This window comes from Balaenoptera physalus (assembly GCF_965194825.1).
Source record: "Balaenoptera physalus genome assembly, chromosome: 1".
Lineage (NCBI taxonomy): Eukaryota > Metazoa > Chordata > Mammalia > Artiodactyla > Balaenopteridae > Balaenoptera > Balaenoptera physalus.
Genome location: NC_138882.1, coordinates 51196948 through 51216326, shown reverse-complemented (window position 1 = coordinate 51216326; position 19379 = coordinate 51196948). Strand labels below are relative to the sequence as shown.

The window sequence follows — 19379 nt, the reverse complement described above, 5'->3', positions numbered from 1 at the left end:
CAAATGTTACCAGTATTGACCCAAAGTGTGATATAACCTAATCTTTGTGGGACATTAAATCCATAGTGATAAAGAAGGAAAGCAGTGTACATTCTTAAGGTTAGACAAGTATAATGTCAAGAATTTTAAGTGTCAAAAGTATTTGTTTTCTTAGAGGAGAGGCCACAATGGACAGGAAATTCCAGAGGCAAGGCAGTGCTACAAATTCTGAAAGTGCTGAGTAAAATTCATAATATATCTCCATCAGTGCATGCAGTTCATTCATTTTTATTGCTGTGTAGTATTTCAGTTTATAAATATACCACAATTTACTTATTTTACTTAGTTTTTGACTATTATAACAATACTACTAGTAACCATGTACATGTTTCCTGCTGCATGTATACAAGATCTATCTAGGACTTATACTTAGAAGTGGAACCGCTAGATCATAGAGTGTTTTCATCTTTGCCAAATACTCCCAAATTTCTTTCCAAAGTGGTTGGACTGATTCCATTTCTAAATGAATATATGAGTTGTAATTGCTGTGCATCTTTACATTCAGGTTGTCAGTCATTATCACTGCTGATTATATGTTACAGATATCTTCTGTCAGTTTGCATCAGCCAAAATTCTTAGACTAATGGATATTATAGTAAATGTGATTCACTAAGTGGTGGGATTAAAAATTATATCTAAATGCAACTAGTGAAATTATGCTAAAAACAAATGTGAAGTTTAACAGATGAACATGTCCCTTGACCACGATTGTGTACTTTTTCTTGTTTTCACCCTCTCTTCTAGAAATAGTGAGTGAAACAGAATCTCCAGTACCTTCCTGTTCTCATCTACACAGTGAAAGCTCTATTCCAGAAGAATTGGGCAGCCCTGCTGTTGAATATATACCATCTGAAGCTATAGTTCAGGAGCAGCCTGGGAGTCCAGATCACAGTGTACTTACTGAAGAAATGGTTTTTTCACAAGAACTGGAATCTTCTACCTCGCCTAGTAAACATGTAAGTTAATATATATTTATATCTTAAAGCTTCTTTAGAAAAAAACCTGTGTGACAGGTATATTATTAACAGTTATATTCTTGCTATTAAGGACAGCATTGACTATCACCCATATCTGTAACATACAGTGTATGACATTTGAGTAGAGATAAAGCTTTCCCTTGACTCCTAAAGATTTATAAATATATGAATTTTAGCTTTAGGGGCAGTTATAAAATTATATGCTGTGAAGTTTTTAATATTTAGGGGATAGGAACTTCTAAAGTTTTTAATAAAGATAATATGTGAGACAATACAAGTTCTTATTAAAGTCTGTTTTGTCATTTAATAGAAACAATAAGACCTTAAACCACACTAGTGTGCCTTTTCTATAATTTAATTAATGACTGCTCTATAACTCTTAATCAGAATAAAAGTAGTGGTTTCATCTCTTTAAGGCAGATCTGGAATGGATATATATTCTAAATTAGAATAATGTTCACTTTAGAATAAAAAGGTTTTCCACATTGTCCTTAATTCTGTACTTCAATAAAAAAAACTATCTGGTAAAAACTTAAGAAAGAAACTTAACTTCTTGTCTTTTAAAACTTGATTTTATAAAGTGTACGAGGGGATTAGCATAACAGTATTTTTTTTTGATGGGAATTTGTGTTTATTTTTTATTTTTCACTTTTCTCTTTTATTTTTATTTATTTTTTTATGCCTTTTTTAAAACATCTTTATTGGAGTAGAATTGCTTTACAGTGTTGTGTTAGTTTCTGCTGTATAACAAAGTGAATCAGCTATATGTATGCATATATCCCCATATCCCCTCCTGCTTGCATCTCCCTCCCACCCTCCCTATCCCACCCCTCTAGGTGGTCACAAAGCACCGAGCTGATCTCCCTGTGCTATGCAGCTGCTTCCCACTAGCTATCTCTTTTACATGTGGTAGTGTACATATGTCAATGCTACTCTCTCACTTCAACCCAGCTTATCCTTCCCCCTCCCAGTGTCCTCAAGTCCATTCTCTACGTCTGCGTCTTTATTCCTGTCCTGCCCCTGGGTTCATCAGAACCATTTTTTTTTTTTTAGATTCCATATATATGTGTTAGCATACGGTATTTGTTTTTCTCTTTCTGACTTACTTCACTCTGTATGACAGACTCTAGGTCCATCCACCTCAATACAAATAGTTCAATTTCGTTTCTTTTTATAGCATAACAATATTAAATATTATAAGTGAACACAAACATTGTTAAAGCCTCTTTGTGTTTAAAAAAAAGAATCCACCTAAATTCAGTGTGTCTTAAAGTCACTTCTATAATAAAAAGTAATATTTACTGAGTGTTTACTTACCAAGTGCCAGGTAGTATGCTGAATGCCTTATGTAGATTATCCTCACAACAGTTCTTTAGATTTTAAGCCCCACTCTGAAGCTTAGCAGGCTAGGAAGCTTGCCCATAGTCACAGGGGTAGGAAGTGGTGATAGCTAGGAATCAAATCAGACATTCTCACTTCCACTTGATATCAAGGTAGAAATTACACCCTTTGTAATAAATAATCTCATTTGGGCAGTCTTCTTATGCTCTTTTTCTTCCCTCCCCGCTTCCATTTCTTCTTCTTTCCTTCCATAAAAGTAGTACATTAGTATATTTAAATTTTTTTTTCAGTTTTATTGACATATAATTGGCACACTGCACTGTGTGAGTTAAAGGTGTACAGCATAATAACGTGACATACATATATTGTGAAATGATTACCACAGTAAGTTTAGTTAATATCCATCACCTCATATAGTTACAAAAAAATTTTTTTCCTTGTGATGAGAACTTTTAGGATCTACTCTTTTAGCACCTTTCAAATATACCATATAGCAGTGTTAACTATAGTCATCATGTTGTATATTACATCCCCAGTACCTATATGTCTTATAACTGGAAGCTTATACTTTTCGACCAGCTTCACCCAGTTCCCCCACCTCTCCACCCCCACCTCTGGTGACCACAGGTCTGATCTCTTTTTCTATGAGTTTGGGTTTTTTTAGATTCCACATATAAGTGAGATCATATAATATTTGTCTTTCTCTCTCTGACTTATTTCACTTAGTACAATGCCCTCAAAATCCGTCCATGTTGTCTCAAATGACAGGATTTCTGGTTTGTTTGGTTTTTTTAATGGCTGAATAGTATTTGTGTGTGTGCATGTGTGTGTGTTTGTGTGTGTGTTTATGTCATATTTTCTTTATCCATTCATCTGTTGATGAAGACCTACCGTATGATTCAGCAAATTCAGTTCTGGATATATTTCCGAAGGAAGTGAAATTACTATGTCGAAGAGATATCTGCACCCCCATATTTAGTATTTTTGAAGGTAAAACGAATAAGGGGGTAAATATCACTGATTCAGTAGCCACTCATAGTTTATTATAAACATTTTTTTAAAGCATTCTTTTCTTTTTTTTTAATTTATTTATTTTTGGCTGTGTTGGGTCTTCATTTCTGCACGAGGGCTTTCTCTAGTTGCGGCAAGCGGGGGCCACTCTTCATCGCGGTGCGCGGGCCTCTCACTGTCGCGGCCTCTCTTGTTGCGGAGCACAGGCTCCAGACGCGCAGGCTCAGTAGTTGTGGCTCACGGGCCCAGCTGCTCCGCGGCATGTGGGATCTTCCCAGACCAGGGCTCGAACCCATGTCCCCTGCGTTGGCAGGCGGATTCTCAACCACTGCACCACCAGGGAAGCCCAAAAGTATGCTTTTTTAATAACTTTTTTCTGTACCTTTAAAAAAGTCAAGATCTTATCCTTTGTATATTTTGCAAACTTTTTTCACTTTTTATTTCATAAAGTTATTTAAAACTCTTTGTACATATTATCTTCAACTGGTTCGTATCTTGAATTTTAAATAGAATTTTACAACTGTATCACAAAACAGTTCCCATTTGATTTTCTATTTGAACAGTCACCTCCTAAAAGCTGCACATCTGTGTCAAAGCAGGAGTCTAGCAAAGGAAGTCATAGATCTGGAGGACAATGTCATCTACCCGTCAAGTCCCATCAACACTGTTATAGTTGGTCAGATGAGTCATTATCTATGACACAGTCAGGTAAGACTAACAAGGAGGAATTAGTTTTCTTTGCACTATATTTGAATTCCTCTTTAATAAGCTTTGTCTAACTATATGGCTGGTAAAATGTTATTCTTTGTTTCATTTGTAAAGACTTTTTTCTTGCCAAGACTAAATCGCATAATTCTTTGCTTTTCATTGATAATTATGTCCCTAATTATACCAACTATGATAAATTGTTATATTCTTGGATGTTAATAGTCATTTATTCATCACACATTCTTTGAATTTTTGGTGTGTGTCAGGCACTGCTTATGTGTTCCCATAGTGCTCTGCTCTTCAACTTGTTATACCAGGCAGCACATAAATTGTAATCAAACTTTACCCAGCAGGTTTCCCCTACTAGAATATAGACTTCTGCAAAGGAGAGTCCTATGATTTAACAGTTGTAGCACCAGGCCCTAACAGGTACTTTGCATTGCACATAGTAGGTATTTATTAAACGTTTCTTGAATGATTTAATGCTGACAGTGAGGAGAAATAGGAGGTGGTAGAGCAGGATAGCATAAGACTCAAGGGAGGAAAAGTAGAGAAGAGACTGCACATGGCAGTGGGGAGCATTATCTATTTTCCCATAACTTCTATCATACTGTAAATCTCTGTGGCATATAATTTACGAAAGAATAAACAGCCTTTACTCTAGAAGACTTGATTCAAGGCGTTGATTGTGGGAGGCATATCTAGACAGACAATACTTGGTTTATGTAGGATTCTGAGGAAGATTAATACCATATTGAGTGTATGTCTTTTGAGTTCATTTTCAGTTTTCTTTTGAGAGTAGACATTTAGTAAAGGAAAAGTGAAAAATACTATTCATTTTTTGATCTTTGATTCTATTCTGTACCCCCTTTGTTTTCAGTGTTTTAAACAGTAATAAATCATGGGTTTTTTTCCCCATGCCCATTATTTATAGATCTCCTTTATTCTTTGAATAACTGCATAATATTTCAAAGGGTAGGTATACCATAATTTATTTAACCATTTCCCTAGTGATAGTCCTGTAGGTTTTCTCAAAATTTTCATTATTTCAAATAATGCTGTAACGAACATCTTCATTTATATAGATCCCTGTGGAATATTTCAGTAGGAATAAATTCTTAGAAATGGAATTACTGGATCAAGCCAGTAATTAAAGTTGAAGAATGTTGTCTGTCGTATTTAAATTGTTTTTTTAAAAAGATTTATTTATTGTTTATTGTATTTATTTTTGGCTGTGTCAGGTCTTAGCTGCAGCACGCGGGATCTTTGTTGAGGCATGTGGGATCTTCATTGTGGTGCATGGGCTTCTCTCTAGTTGTGGCGTGCAGGTTTCTCTCTAGTTGTGGCGTGTAGGTTTTCTCTTCTCTAGTTGTGGCACACGGGTTCCAGAGTGTGTAGGCTCTGTAGTTGGCGGCATGCGGGCTCTAGTTGAGGCGCGTGAGCTCGTAGTTGTGGCACGCAAGCTTAGTTGCCCCGCGTCATGTGGGATCTTAGTTCCCTGACCAGGGATCGAACCCACATCCCCTGCGTTGCAAGGCAGATTCTTTACCGCTGGACCACCAGGGAAGTCCCTGTCTGTCATATTTATCTGTTGCAAGTGATCAGCATTTTTATACATTTGCTTTCATGTACTCTGGTGAAAAGTTACTGCCAGTAGAATAATATGTCAGTGGACATAAACGTGATACTTGGAAATATGGATTCTCTTTATGGCTCTATTACATACTGGTGACTCTCTTTAAGTTTCCTTCCCATATTAGATAATCTTTTCTATCTGTAGCAATGGAATAATATCTTAACCATCCTTGCATGAGTTATGCAACAAGGATTAATGATAATATTTATAAGATACTGTTTTATTGGTAAAACATATTTAAGCAAGAACAGCTTTAGAAAAACAGCTCTGAAATTTTTAAACTATAATGCCATCTACCTATTCATGATGACATCATTTATATGCAGTATTTATGGAAGTGGTAAATTTTAATGTAGTGGAGTTATATAATACCTTTCTCACTTAAGTGATGGAGAGTTTGTTATCAACCAAATTAATACAGTCAGCATGTGTCAGATAATCAAACTTAATTTTTGATTGAGTTATTCTGTCCATCTGCTTATTCTGTCTTGATGTGTTTCAACAAACTGAAGTATCATTTACCTGCCACTTGCCCTGTCCCCTCACCTTCCAAAAAACCCTGTAGGAGAGAATTTCATAAAGACAATACATTCATCTAGAAAGTTGCTTGGATAAAAAAAAAAAAATTATAGAGATTCTCTTAGATGTTACTGATGATAAACACCATGTTGTAATACTAGATTTGGGCACATATAACATGTATTCCCATTCACTCTCATAGACTTTTACTTAATCTCTACCCTTCATTTGTAGGATTTTGGTTTCTTTAGTACTTAAAAATAAAAACATTTCCCAAGGTCTTTCATCTAAAACTTGAAGTTTCTCATCATCTGCTATTAAATCTTCACAATCATAGATGATAAAGATATTTTTATTTTAAAAAATCACTGTTGACATATCCAATTTTTAAAATATATTCATTTAAAATAAACATTTTGGGGGCAGAGTTGAAACTAAGTCTGTGGGAGTGTAGTAGTCTCCTATAAAATTTTATCAAAGTAACATCTCAAGTTTTGGAAGCACATAAAGAATACACAGTTAAAAGAATACACAGCTTTAGAAGATGCAAAGACATGGGTTTATACTTCATTGTAGAAAGATTATAATTTTTTGCTCAGCCTACAGTCCTACCCCCAATTATTGTACTAGAATCGTCAGTTAAATCACTGTAAAGCTTTCCACTAAGGTTCAGAGTCTTTTAATCTTGAAACCAATTGATTATTTTCTTCAGAAATTAAAAGAAAGCCTGAGCAGGATATTCAGTTGCTATCTCATCTCTACCACTTTTTTTAGTTTTAAACCAAAAAATATGTTACATAAAATATGGCTACATAAAAATGTTTGTTTTATGTGTGCTAATACTACCACCATTTACTGAGCTGTAATAGTAGTCCAGGTACTGTGCTACGTGCTTTGTATACCTTATTTAATTTTCACATCAATTCTAGAAATCGTTGTGTCAAACACCTTACCGATTACTAGTAATAGATCCTGAGTTGAAAATGGCCTTTATTGTTACTTCATTTTATGAGTGTTGATCGCTAAGTAGTAAACTTCGCCCATGCTAAGGGCACAGTCTGATGCCACTACTGGTATAAGATGGATATAACTTCCTAGTATGCCTTAATTCAGGACATAAAAGTGGCAGGAACTTAGATGTCATTATTTGTAAACCAGATATTTAGATCACATTGCAAAAAAAGACTATTAGCTTTTTTAAATAAATTCTGTGACTAGTTCTATGCAATTTAATCTGAAGTGCTTGAAAAAACCTGATTGTTTATGATGTAATGTTGTAATATACATCTGAGTCTTCAGATTTGTATACAATAGTATTTCTCTTATAAGACTATTAAATGTCTCACTCATTAAATGACACCATTGTGTGATTCAGGGAGGAGGTGTGAGGAACAGTCTTTTTTTTTTTTTCTATGTAATTTCCATGTTTAGTGAAATAAAGTGTTTTTAAATGATACTTATTTTTATAAGATATGCATGACACTTACAATGAAATGTCTTTTTCATGATTTTGCTATGACTGGACATCTACTTTGTATGTGTGTATATATGTGTCTGAATTGTTGGGAAGAAAATAAGATTTAACTAGTTTCATTTCAGTTATTTTAAATATTTTAAGAACTTCCAAAGAAAGGTTACTGCAGAGTATGTTTCTTTATAATTTTTCTCTCTCCTTTTATGTGATGTTAAGACATCAGCTGATGACTCACAATCAATTTAAAATGGTAAAATTCCACTTTGATTTTAATATGACTTAAAAACTATGAAACTACTATTAATAACCAAGAGGAAGTACAGTTAAATATGGCTGTCTTGTCACCAGGAACTAAATCCTTGCAGAATGTCCAAAGTTCACTAACCAAAAGTTTTTCAACTTCCAGCTGCTTATCTTATCAAGAACAGAGTACCTTGAAATTTATTTGCAGTTTCAAATAGTGCAATTAGAAAGTGAAAACAAATAGGAAGACACCCCCCCCTCTCCATAGAGATTTAGGGGAAAAGAAAGGATGCAAATCACTAATGCTTTTTTTCTGAAGCTCAAATTTTAAATGTTAGATTGACTTTACATTGGTGCTTTTTATTAATAGTTACTGAGTTAACTTTATTTTTAAGTTAAATAAAAAGATTCTGTATCTCTTTTAGAAACTACATCTGACCAGAGTGACATTGAAGGTAGGATCAGAGCCCTGAAGGATGAGCTGCGGAAAAGAAAATCAGTTGTGGACCAACTGAAGAAGGAACAGAAAAAAAGGCAAAAGGAAAGACTGAAAGCCCAAGAAGCCAGTCTAATCAAACAATTGGAGGTTAGACATAAGAAGAAAGGGGTTTAATTTCAAGGCTAATGTAAATGTGAACCCTGAAATGTTTTTAGTGTTGTTAATAAAGTAATGGATTAGAATTTTTCAATATTAATTTTGTACCACATTTTAACCTAACTTTAAAAAAAAATCTGAACAAACTCTTGCTTGAAAGATTAAATTAAATATTAAATTAAAATGTTAAATATTATAATATCAGGTATTAAAGTAAATAGTAAAAGTATTAAAATAAGTTTTTTTCTAAAGAAGAAAGATTAGGCCTATGAAAGAAAAATTGATATCCACGTCCTCTAAAGCAAAGAACCATTAGATAAATAATCCTAGCTATTGGAACTGTTAATGCCTTTTTTTTTTTTTTTTTTTTTAAAGTGGAGTGGTGTTTCATGCCACACGACTTATTAGTATGACTGTTCGTACTGTTTGAATGGCTCCTAAATAATAACTCTAAACTTGACTTTCCTTAACTCCAGCAACCTTCCCTGATGCTACCCCAGTCTGGAAACCCAGTTTTTATGTCTTCCTCATTCTGTTTTCTCCCATCCATTCAGTCACCAGATCCCACTGATACTTTTTTCATAAATCTTCTTGCTTGTCCCTTTCCATTCCTACTGCCATCAAGCTATTTGGGGCCCTTATATCCTCTTGCCTCTGTTGTCTACATAGCCTCTTAAATGTCCCTGCCTTTGGTCGCTTCCCTATAGCTTGCATGCATTCTGCCAGCCTAGTGTTCCTAAACACCACATTCGTTATAGAACTGGTCTGAACTTCCCGCTCATCATAAGAATCCCTTCTCATGGCCTGACCTGAGAAGATCTTTCAGCTTCTATCCAGACACTTCCAGTAATAGCAAATTTCAGACTTTCAAGGCAGTTGGTTTCATCAGTTGGACTCTAGGTGCTCTAAGTGTTAGAAAGCTCTTTGTTATGTTTAGCCAGAATTTCTGTTCTTTTAATCATCCTTGTGTGGTAACACCAAACATGTGTCCTCCTACATTAATTAACTTAATCAGGTGCCTATTTATGTGCTGGAAACTCAGCTAATTACTTTACACATATTTTTCATTTTATCCTCAAAGTAACAAGATGTGGATATTAACTATCCCTCTGTTACAGATGAGGAAACTAAGTTTTAGTGAGATTAATGATATCCAGAGACACACAGCTCACATGTGTTAAAACTAGGATTTTAATCTAGCTCGAATTCCAAATTCTGTGCCCCTGCTGTTACACTACATTATCTTCCACATAGAAAATAGACCTGCTAATAGATCTGGAGAAGATAGACGTTTACACAGGCACACAACACAGAGATGGGAACAGGAATTGTAACTTACACATATGCTTAGAAGTAAGAAAAAGTGGTTAAGATTCAGTGGCCATGCTGAGAAGTTCATGTTGGAAAGTAGTGAGGAATAAAATTTAAAAACATTGGACTTCATCCTATATAGGTCTGTAGTGTTCAACCTGACTATACATTAGAATTAACTGAGGAGATTTTGTGGAAAATACAAATATCCAGGCTCACTCCCAGAGATTTTGATTTAATTGGTCTAGGGTGGGGCCCAGGATTTAAAAGTACTGCTCGCTATAGGTCACGCGGAGCCATTGAAAGCTAAACGAAATACTATTAGATTGAATGGCATTGCCCAAAAAGTTCATTAATAGGTATGTTACCCGGAAATTTATCTAGAGAAGGATACAAAAGATCCATCTCATTCAACATTCTATTAAACAGTTTAAATAAAGGCAAAAGAAAGTTCTGTATTTAGATTTTACAATTATAGTATATGATAGAGAAATATATAATACATAGCAGTTCGTATGAAAAAAAATCTTTTGGATTTTATTTGATCACATATTTAATAAATGAACTACACTCATAATAAGTATAGCTTTCAGATCTGAGAAATCATTGTCCTTATGTATACCTAGCTAGCCAAATCATCTAGCTGTAGTATATGTTTAATACCAATGTTTATCAAAACATTGACAGTTCAGAGGAAGGTAACATAGACGGTGATAGTTATAAAAATAGTGATTTTAGCTTAAGTTTTAGGGAACTGTAGCAGTTGACAAACATCCATCTGCTCATTCACTCAGCCTCCTTTGAGCCAGACACTGTGAGTAGGTACTGGACATATCGTGTTGAGCAAAACAGCTGTAGTCTTAAACGTGAGAGATGTAAAAGTAGGGATTAATTTTAGCCTAGAAAACTGAGGAGCTTTTTCTAATAGAAGGAGGGCTTCCCTTAGATTTCATTCAAGTTAGAATTATAAATTAGTGAAGTTTTGTTTACAGAATGGCTAATGACTAAGAAATATTTTTGCAATTCTATACTATCATACGCCCAACCACTCTCTTCTCTCTCCTTGAGATTTGTATTCCTGAAGTGCTCACCCCTTAAGAAGCTTACTGCCATTGAAACTTAGTGTAATGGCTAAACTTCTTAAAAATACCAGGAAAGTATTAAGACATCCTTTAAAGAATAATTATATAATTAGCTAAAGAAGTTTTTTAATGTGGCAGGGCCTGAACTATTGCTTCAAAAGTATTAAACTTCTGTAGACTGAGACTGTCATTTCCTAATTGATATTAGTATTACAATTATACAGCTTGCTTATACATAGACTATTTCAAGAAGGCTATACAAGTAACTGATTTTAGAACTCTGGGAAATAATACTGATGCAGGGAGAAAGAATTTTATATCTTTTTTACGGTTTGAATATTTTACCATAAAATATACTATTTTATAATTTAAGATAGTTTAAAAAATTCTGTGTAGTGACTCCTTTGATTTTTCTAAACTTAGTCATATGATGAATTCATTAAGAAAACTGAAGCCGAGCTTAGCCGAGATTTGGAAACATCACCAACAGCCAAGCCTCAGATTAAAACGCTCTCCTCAGCTTCTGAAAAACCCAAGATCAAGCCCCTTCCACTACACAGGTAGAAATTTTTGGTAACTAACCTATATTCTGCCTTGTTTGAGAAAGGAATAAGGAAAGGTTTTGAGTAGAAGCTATCTTTTAAGTAACTGTGAAATTGTAGAAGTGAAAATACTAGTTTATATTTTCAGTTTCACTAAAGTAAATTTGTTATTTATGATATAATCACAAATAAAATTTATAATAAGATACAGATTTTAAAATATATTTTGAATCCTGAAATCAGATGGGAACAGTAAAAATAGTACTCTCCAGCATTGCTATTATAGCATCGTAAGTTGGTATAGTTGTTTTGGAAAACAGTTTGGCAATGTTTCAAAAGTCAAAAACAATCTGTAACTTTTGACTCAATAATTCCACTTCTGAAAATCTAGCTTGAGAAAATATGGGCTATCAAAAATATCTGTTTGCATGAATATGTTTATCATAACGTCTTTTATATTATGTTTATAACATAAACACTGGAAGCAACCTTTATGTCCAGAACTGGTGAATAGCCCAGTAAATAAATGATGGTTCTTTCCAGGGATAGAATATTATGCCATCAGTGAATACAAATACAGAAGATACAAAGTAGCACTATTAGAATATATAATATGGTATATAAGAAAGTCAGGTAGTAATATTTAAACTAAATTTTGAGTGAGTAGAGGTTATATAGGTAAGTGGGACTGAGAAATAGGGGATATTTCAGAGAGAAGGGCACTCATGAGTGACCAGAAGCAACAGAGAGCTTGGCATATCATGGAAGCTGAATGTCATAGGATGTAGCTGGAGTTAGGAGAAGAGACTGGAAAAATAAAAAACAAGTTGTGATAACCTTGTACTCACGCATTCTTAGTAGTTTCTAATTTACATTTTTAGAAGATGTGACGCTGTTAAAATTTTTTAAAAAGCATATTTTAGGATATTTTTTGTTTTTTAGAAATGTTACAGAGGCTCATTACAATTAATTTAGCATTACCTGGGTTTGAATCCTGACTCCAGTACCAGCTAGCTTTTTAATTTGGGGCAAGTTATTTAACCTCTCTGTGCTTCTATTTTGTAATAGGGATTTATATCCCTATACCAACACCTGAGTAATAAACTTGTTATGAGAGTTAAAAGACTTAACTTAGAACAGGGCCTAGCACACAATTAGCACTATGTATTAGTTGTTATTATTATTGCTACTAGAATATTGAGGGAAGTGGTAAAAAGAAAAAAGTTTAAATCGTATCATACCTAACTATTCCAAAACAACAGATGTCAACAATTAGATATATTTCCATCTAGGATTTTTTATGCTTAGATTTTGTATGTAATTTTGTTACTTATACATTTTTCCTTTATATTACATTATACATAAGTTTTATTTTAATTTCTACAATCCATTGAATGGTTTTATAGTTTTATTAGCCAGAGAATGGTAGAATCAGATTTCTGTTTAGAGAAATCTTTCTGACTACAATATGAAGGAAAGATAGAAAGGGGTAAGTTTAGAAGCAGGGATAACAGTAGTCTAAGCCAGCCCTCGGATAATCCACTGTAATAAGAATAGAGAATAGGAGATAGATTTTAGGAATTTTTAAGAAGTATACTTAACAAATTAAAGTGCTAGATAGGGAAGCAGGGAAAAGCTGGATGACTCCCGTGTTTCTCTTAAATAGTAGTTTGTTGGGTCAAAGTTCCAAAGGAAAATCAGGTGTTCTTCGGTGGGAGTCTTATGATTTTGGTTTTAAAATGTTAATTTTGAGGTACCTGTAGTTCATCTAAGTGGAATTATCCAGGAAAGGTGTTAGCTTTTTAATTTGGGGTGATCAGCATATAGATGGTGGTTGAAGCTATAAATATAACAACATTTGGGTGAACATTTGGGTGAAAAAGGTATGCATTCAGAGAGAATAAAAGGGAGCCAAGTACTAAATATGATAAAATAGCAACATTGAAGGGGGTTATAAAGAAGTAGGAGTAGAAGCCAAATATTACGACTTAACAAATAAAAAGAAAGCAAGAAAATGAAGATGGTGAATGTCAACTTAAAGCATGAAAGAGGACAGTAGCACCAGGTGGAGGAATAAAGAATTGAGGGGGGAAAGTCTGCTCAGTATTCTGTAACAACCTAAATGGGAAAAGAATTTTAAAAAGAATAGATATATGTATAACTGAATCACTTTGCTGTATACCTGAAACTAACACAACATTTTAAGTCAACTACAGTCCAATATAAAATAAAAATTTTAAAAAAGAAGGAAAAAAAAAGACTGGGGGGGTGGGATTCTTTTGAGGCTTGAGGCATACATATAAGCTGAGGGGAAAAAAATCACCAGATTGAAGGACTAAAGATTGTAGGAAAAAGAATGGACAATTGAGGAATACCATCAATGAGGCTGTGGAAATGTATGGGATTTGGGGCAGAAAGAAGTTTGAACAAGTGTGAGAGATACACCTTTTTCTTCCTTGCAGACAGGAGGAAAGGCAGTTGGGATGGCTGTGAATATAGATAAATTTGTAGGTAAAAAGGTTGAAGATAAGAAGGGTCATGCTGATGGCCTCTGTTTCTCTCATTAAAAGAGGCAAGATCATCTACTGAGTGTGATGAAGGCCACAAATAGACTTGGTGGAAGTGGCAAAGGTTGGAATACTTCCTGCGAAGAAGAAAAAAGAAGCAGTTGTCTAAGAATTGACTGCTTTTTGTTACCACTTACTACAGTATCAGCAATACATTTATTTCTGTTTATTAATTTTTCTGCTTCAGATCTGAAACAGCAAAGAATTGGAAATCACTGACAGAGTCAGAACGTTCCAGAGGATCCCTGGAGTCTATTGCTGAACATGTTGGTATGTAACTAGAAAAAATAATCACATAGTATCTACATAGACTAAAGATTATACAAATGCCTACAAAATTCCACCTCTACAGCTTTTTGGTTAAAAAGTGAACTTCTTAAAGATAATAGATTATTTAATATTTTAAGTTACTTTTATATTTTAAGTGATTTGTTGGTTATGCCTAAGTTATGTGAATCAGTCTTTATTGTCCCAATAACTGATGAAAACTGAGGCATAAAGACATTAATCTAAAATGACTGTGAGTGTATCATCAGTATCTAAATTCTCCCTTTATCAGATTTTGTATCTGATTATATATATTTTCAGCCTATGCTGTTTCTCAGTGTAAGTAGTTACATACATTTTTTTTTCAATTTAATCCAAAGAAAGATAAGAACTATTGAAAATAAAGTATAATTCAATGAGGAAATAAAACTGAGACATGAAAAAGCCTACCTAGTAACAATGACAAAACAGAGATTTGAATTCAAAACTTTTAATTCTTGGTTTGTTAGTTCATCAAATCTTATTTTCTTCTTATTTTGCAATTTTAGCTCGTAAAGTGCTATATTTGCAGAAATAGTTGATTTTTTTTTCCCTTTTTTACATTCAAGAGGTTAGTTGAAGTCCCTGCATTTGTCCTTCCTTCATTGCTTTCATTTTCAAAGAATATATGTAATATCCATCATACAATTCTGTTTTTGCATGATTTGAGGATTAACATCTCCATAAACTTTGATCCATTTTTCTGTACTTTGTAAGTTGACAACACTTAAAAAATTATACCAAACTTTAAATTTTCAGTCATTTTTTAAATGTTCTGTTTATTGTTGGTACAGTATATTCTCTTAAAGGAAAAACTTACCTTATACAGTAACCTGTAAAACAGGTCCTATTTATTGACCAGAGCTTTTTCTCACCAATATTTAGCTTTTATTTAAACTTTGGTTCCAGAAATTGAAATTTGTGATTAGATAATTTTGATGTGATCTTTTTTTCCCCTTTAAGATGCTGCATTGGCAGGTTCTGAGAGATCAGTGTCAGAAAGGTCTTTATCTGCATATGCAAAGAGAATGATTGAATTGGACAGTCGAACAGAAGAGCACTTTCAGACTTCTTCTCCAATTCTCAGATCATCAAGGAGAACCAGAGCAGAATCTGGAGATTCTCTAGAAAATGTCCCTTCATTACCTCTTCTCAAAGAATTAACTGCCTCTAATAGAATTCTTGATGTGTCAGATGCCAAGGTTGAAGAAGAATCTAGTCAAAAATCAGAAATACACGAAGTAGAATATGCAAAATTGGAAGAGAGTGCAATTGAAGGTGCCTATTCTAAACAATCTAGGAAGCCTGATGTCTTCCTGAAACTAGACCTGGAACAGGGAGATTCATCTGAAATTCTTTCAAGGAAAGATCTTTCTTTAGATTCTATAAATGTTCAGAAAGACTTAGTTAGATTAGCCATTGAAAATCTTCATAAAAAAGAGTCAAAAGAGAGACAGTCAGATCAAGATATGGGTCATAGTACAAACATCCAATCAGAAAAAGACTCTTATGTACAAAAGAATATAAAGGGCAGAGACTTATCTTGGTCAGAACATCTTTTTGCACCTAAAGAGATATCATACTCTGAAGATTTTGAAGTATCTTCTTCCAAGAAAGACATTTCAGCTGAATTGTACAAAGATGACTTTGAGGTGACATCTTTGTTGTCACTCAGGAAAGACTCTCAGTCTTGCAGAGAGAAGTCACAGGCAACAAGGATCTCTAGAAGTAGAGCCACTAGCTTTGGTAGTGATGATGAAATCAGTGAGTGCCTCAGTGAGAAAAGCCTTTCTATTCATAGCAATGTCCATTCTGAAAGGCTGTTAGAACTCAAGTCCCCCACTGAGCTTATGAAAAGTAAGGAGCGCAGTGATGTAGAACATGAACAGAGACTTACTGAATCCCCTTCCTTAGCTTCAGCTTCTCTTGCAGATGAGTTACTTGATTTCCACATCGGTGATAGAGTGTTGATTGGCAATGTTCAGCCAGGAACTCTTCGATTCAAAGGTGTGACTAGTTTTGCTAAAGGATTTTGGGCTGGAGTGGAGTTGGATAAACCTGAAGGAAATAACAATGGAACATATGATGGCATTGTATACTTTGTGTGCAAAGAGAAGCATGGGATTTTTGCTCCTCCTCAAAAAATATCTCACATTTCAGAAAACTTTGATGACTATGTAGACATAAATGAAGATGAAGACTCTTATTCAGATGAACAATATCAATACTATAATCAAGAACAAAAAGATACAGAGGGTCCCAAGTTTGACAGAGAAAAGGATGCAATTGAGTGTTTTTATAAGGAATCTCAACCTAGTATGCATGACACAGAAGCCTCAGTTGATAGAAGCCTTAAAATAGAAACAGACAATATACAGGACATTTCTGGAGTACTTGAAGCCCATATTCACCAGCAGAATTCAGTGGATTCACTGATTTCTTCAAAGGAAAACAAAGACCTTGTTTCTGGTGCCACGGAAAAGGTTTCCACTGCTGAAGAAGACGATACTTTAGATAATACCTTTTCTGAAGAATTAAGGAAGCAACAGCAGTTTACCGAAAAGGAAGAGAACCTATATCCCGAAGTTTCAGAAAAGCTTTCTACCCCACTTCTGGACCTTTTAGCAAGAGAAAAGAACCAATTGGAAGCCCAGCTGAGGTCATCACCAAGTGAGGAAAAAAAGTCAAAGGAACAACTAGAAACAGTCAGCTTACTGACAGACAGTTTACTAAAAGTCTTTGTGAAGGACACAGTCAATCAACTACAACAAATCAAAAAAGCTAGGAATGAGAAAATCCAGCTTAGCAACCAAGAGCTTCTTGTTGATGATCAAAAGAAAGTACCACCCCAAGGCCTATCCCAGAATCTTGAGGAACAGTCACCAAGTGTTCCAGGTTGCTTCTTAAGGTCTGAATTGGAAGATGAGAAAGAAGAGATTTCCTCACCAGATATGTGTCCTAGACCTGTAAGTATTTTGTCTAGAAAAATTGTCAATTAACCTTGCCTTTATAGTACATTTTAATTCTGTAGCTCCTGATAGGTTTTTTGGTGATGTGTTGTTTGTTAAATAAAAATCACTTCACTAGTTTGTAAAGGCCACGTAGCTGTTTTTTCTGTTTGAAGTATAACTGTCCTCTATTATGTCATGAGTGGTCACTATAGAGTTGTCACAAACACTGGCAGGTTTATGCTGGGTTGAAAACCCCTGTATACTGTCCACAGATTAGATTCCCTTCCGGATTCACTGAATAAATTTATTCCATGGAGATTTCCATTGGTTCTCAACCCAGTTCTTTTTTGCCTATGAAATTATTTGTTCACATATCTACTTAGTCATAGTTGCCTTGCAGAAATTACCAGTTGTGATGTTGATTCTGGTAAAACTGAAATATATCCACTATGACATATACTCAGACCATCAACTTATTTAGGTTGCCCATGGACAATTGAACAGCGGTAATGATTTTGAGTAACTTGAGCCAGATAATCATCAAAGGTGAGAATTTTATATCTCATTTCCATATCTCAGAAGCAAAACAGTTCTTCAGAAACAGAATAATGATGATACAAAAAGGAAAAACTGATCAATAAACATTTTATTAAAATCAATTGTAAGGCTTATGTGAGCAGAATTACAGGAAACAGGATAGTTTTTTCTTAAATTGTTCATTAGTAGCCACCATATTGTTTTTGTTTTGCTTATTTATAGAGAAATAGTAAATATACAAATAATATATTTGCTTTGTCTTTAAAAAAAAAAAGCCCAAACTTGTTAAGTGATCTGAGGTTACTAAATGGTGCTCTGTTTGAATGGTTCCATTTCTGTAGGAGAGTCCAGTATTTGGTGCCAGTGGGCAGGAAGAGCTTGCTAAGAGACTTGCGGAACTTGAGATTAGCCGGGAGTTCCTGAGCGTGTTAGGAGATGATCAAGACTGGTTTGATGAAGACTTTGGTTTGAGCTCTTCTCACAAGATACAAAAGAATAAGGCAGAAGAAACAATTGTACCTCTAATGGCAGAACCTAAGGGAGCTCCACAAAAGCCATGTGAAACATTATTGGCAGTCCCACATACTGCGGAGGAAGTAGAAATTCTTGTACATGATGTGGCAGAAGAACTTTGGAATTGGAAAGAATTAGGTCATGATCTTCATAGCATCAGTATTCCTACAAAACTGCTTGGCTGTGCCAGTAAGGGTCTAGATATAGAAAGCACTAGTAAAAGGGTGTACAAACAGGTATGTAATATGGAAGGATAATTCTAATTTTTAAACTTCTCTCTGTTGTCTGAAATTTGGATTCTTAGCCATTTTAATTTGTTTATTTTTCTCTATCAAGGCGGTTTTTGATTTAACAAAAGAGATTTTTGAGGAAATATTTGCCGAGGATCCCAACTTGAATCAACCTGTCTGGATGAAGCCGTGTAGAATCAACTCTAGTTATTTCCGACGCGTGAAAAATCCAAATAACCTTGATGAAATCAAGGTAAACTGCAAGCTGTAGAGTATCTCCTTTTTTGGTTTGCTGTTCATTTGTACAGACCTGTAAATGTCATAAAAGCAAGTATTATTATTATTATCTTCTGTATTATTCACCATTCTGTCCTCAAGGCCTGCCCCATAGTAAGTATTCAGTAAATATTTGTTGATTCGTTCAATCCATGAGCAGTAGAGGGATGAGGGTGGGAGGGAATCCCAAATCCTCAATTTTTTGCAGAACAAATATACATACATATTATAATATTTAAGAAAAAAATCAGCAAATATTCAGGGAGATAAATTATTGCAATTCATATGAGTTTTAGGTGAGTTTTTAATGACTTAGAGGTAGATACAATATTCTAAAAGTACATGAAAACATGTCATATATCAAACATGCCAGCCCTAGACACGTAGATGTTAACTTTCCATCTTTGATTTTGGAGGTTTCAAATCGGTTATGTAGTTTTGAAATATGTGGGAGAGTAATGTGATATACAAAAAATATTGCTTGTTGTCTAAGAAGCCCCTGAAAAGATTAAGTGCCCTGA

General features: G+C 34.4%; 1 protein-coding gene across 3 annotated transcripts in view; it reads left to right on the top strand.

Moving 5' to 3' along the window:
- Positions 1 to 19379, top strand: part of CEP350 (centrosomal protein 350) — a 136127-nt gene that overhangs the window by 102634 nt on the left and 14114 nt on the right. For all 3 annotated transcript variants that reach the window (XM_082465045.1, XM_082465044.1, XM_082465043.1), the window contains 8 exons: positions 784 to 995; positions 3932 to 4076; positions 8374 to 8534; positions 11360 to 11496; positions 14233 to 14315; positions 15315 to 17317; positions 18181 to 18588; positions 18689 to 18835. In XM_082465045.1, coding sequence (XP_082321171.1) covers positions 784 to 995; positions 3932 to 4076; positions 8374 to 8534; positions 11360 to 11496; positions 14233 to 14315; positions 15315 to 17317; positions 18181 to 18588; positions 18689 to 18835 — 3296 coding nt within the window. The remainder of the gene's footprint in view (positions 1 to 783; positions 996 to 3931; positions 4077 to 8373; positions 8535 to 11359; positions 11497 to 14232; positions 14316 to 15314; positions 17318 to 18180; positions 18589 to 18688; positions 18836 to 19379) is intronic.